Here is a 1,542-nt window from a genome sequence, read left to right on the forward strand (position 1 = left end):
CCCACGGCTCTGGCTACAAGGCCTTCCCACAGGCACACAGGGACAGCAAGGTGGCGACAGACAGCTCCCCGGAGGTGGGGAGGGGGGTTACCATGTGGTTGGGGTGTTAGGACATGGTTGTGGGGTTAGGGTGGGGTTGGGAGGGTCTAAGACATGGTATGGGGGGCAAAGATGCGGTTAGGGGGGTCTAGGACAGGACGTGGTATGGGGGGCTGGGAGGGGGTAGGGGGGATAGGATGTGGTTGGGGGGATCTTCGATGTGGTTTGAGGAATTCCTGCATGGTTAGTGCCTGGTTGGGGGGCTAGGACATGGTTGGGCTAGGACAAGGTCAGGGGGGCTAGGATGAGGTTGGGGGGGCTGGTGCATGGTGATGGAGTCACCATCCCTGGAGGTGCTCAAGGAGATGTGGACATGGCACTTAGTGCCCCATGATCTAGTGGCCATGGAGGTGTTAGGTGATGGGTTGGAATTGCTGACCTCAGAGGGTTTTTCCAACCTGATTCATTCTGGAATTCTATGGGAAATCCAAGTGTGGAATCCACCCATGGATGGCAAACCCAGTGTGGGTGTGCTCAGCCTGAGGTGTGTGCACATCTCCTGACCCTGCAGAGCTGTGAAGACAAAGCCAGGGATGGTTTTTTCCCCTCCCTCATACCCAACCTAGAGGATTTGGGGAGAAGACAGGAGCAAGTGGCACTTGGGTTGCTTGATGTGTCCCCACACTGGTCACTGTGACTGGAGGGGAGGAGCTGCAGCTTTTGGCCCTTTCTCACATTTCTGAGGGTTGAACATTGAGCTGATCTTGCTCCTAACCCAAACCTCTGATCTCCTCATGCAGTTCTTACCCACCAAACTCAGTGGTTTCACCTGCCCTGCTGGAAATGCCTCCTGTGCCCTCAACTACAGCCCAGGTAAGAGCATCTGCTGCCCTCCAGGGTGACTTTGCAACCTGTGGGGGGAGGCAGATGTGACTCTGCTGATCTCTGCTGTGTTTCTCCTGCAGAAGTTCCTTCTGCTGAGACCTACAGGGCAGTGGCAGAACCTAGAACCTTCGGCCCTGGTGCCAACGGGCAGTGGAGGGGCTCAGGACCCCCCGTAGGCTCTGTGCCTCAGAAGCCAAGGCTGAGCAGAAGTTCTTACCTTGAAGCTCGTAAAAATCCCAGGTGGGTACAGCTCAACCCTCCCCATGGGGAGAACTCACCCCCACAAACCTCTGGTGGGACTTCAGGGTGGGGATTTGAGCATAGGTCAGCGTTGGGTGGGACTATTGGTGGTTTTTTGGGCTTGAAAACCTTCTTGATGTGAAGAGAGTGGTCACAGCACCAAACCAGATGGATCAAGGAGTGTTTGATGTTCTCATGCTCCTGGGGGGATTTTGGGGGTGTCCTGTGCAGGGCCAAGAGTTGGACTTGGTGATTCTCTCCCTCTGCTCTGCTCCACCTGGAGTGCTGGGACAGTTCTGGGTCCCAACATGGAACTGTTGGAGCAAATACAGAGGAGGCCATGAGGCTGGTGGGGAATTGGAGAACCTTCCCCTGAGG

At 55.9% G+C, this 1,542-nt stretch overlaps 1 protein-coding gene across 1 annotated transcript in view; it reads left to right on the plus strand.

Annotated features, from left to right (window-relative positions):
• Positions 1-839: 839 nt before the first annotated feature.
• Positions 840-1,542, plus strand: part of SENP1 (SUMO1/sentrin specific peptidase 1) — a gene marked incomplete at its 5' end in the record, with an annotated part of 13,997 nt that continues 13,294 nt past the window's right edge. Inside the window, 2 exons of the mRNA XM_009073904.1 lie at positions 840-912; positions 1,005-1,164. Of these exons, the coding sequence (XP_009072152.1) occupies positions 840-912; positions 1,005-1,164 (233 nt within the window). The remainder of the gene's footprint in view (positions 913-1,004; positions 1,165-1,542) is intronic.

The sequence above is a fragment of the Acanthisitta chloris genome, unplaced genomic scaffold, assembly GCF_000695815.1.
Source record: "Acanthisitta chloris isolate BGI_N310 unplaced genomic scaffold, ASM69581v1 scaffold10064, whole genome shotgun sequence".
Classification (NCBI taxonomy): domain Eukaryota; kingdom Metazoa; phylum Chordata; class Aves; order Passeriformes; family Acanthisittidae; genus Acanthisitta; species Acanthisitta chloris.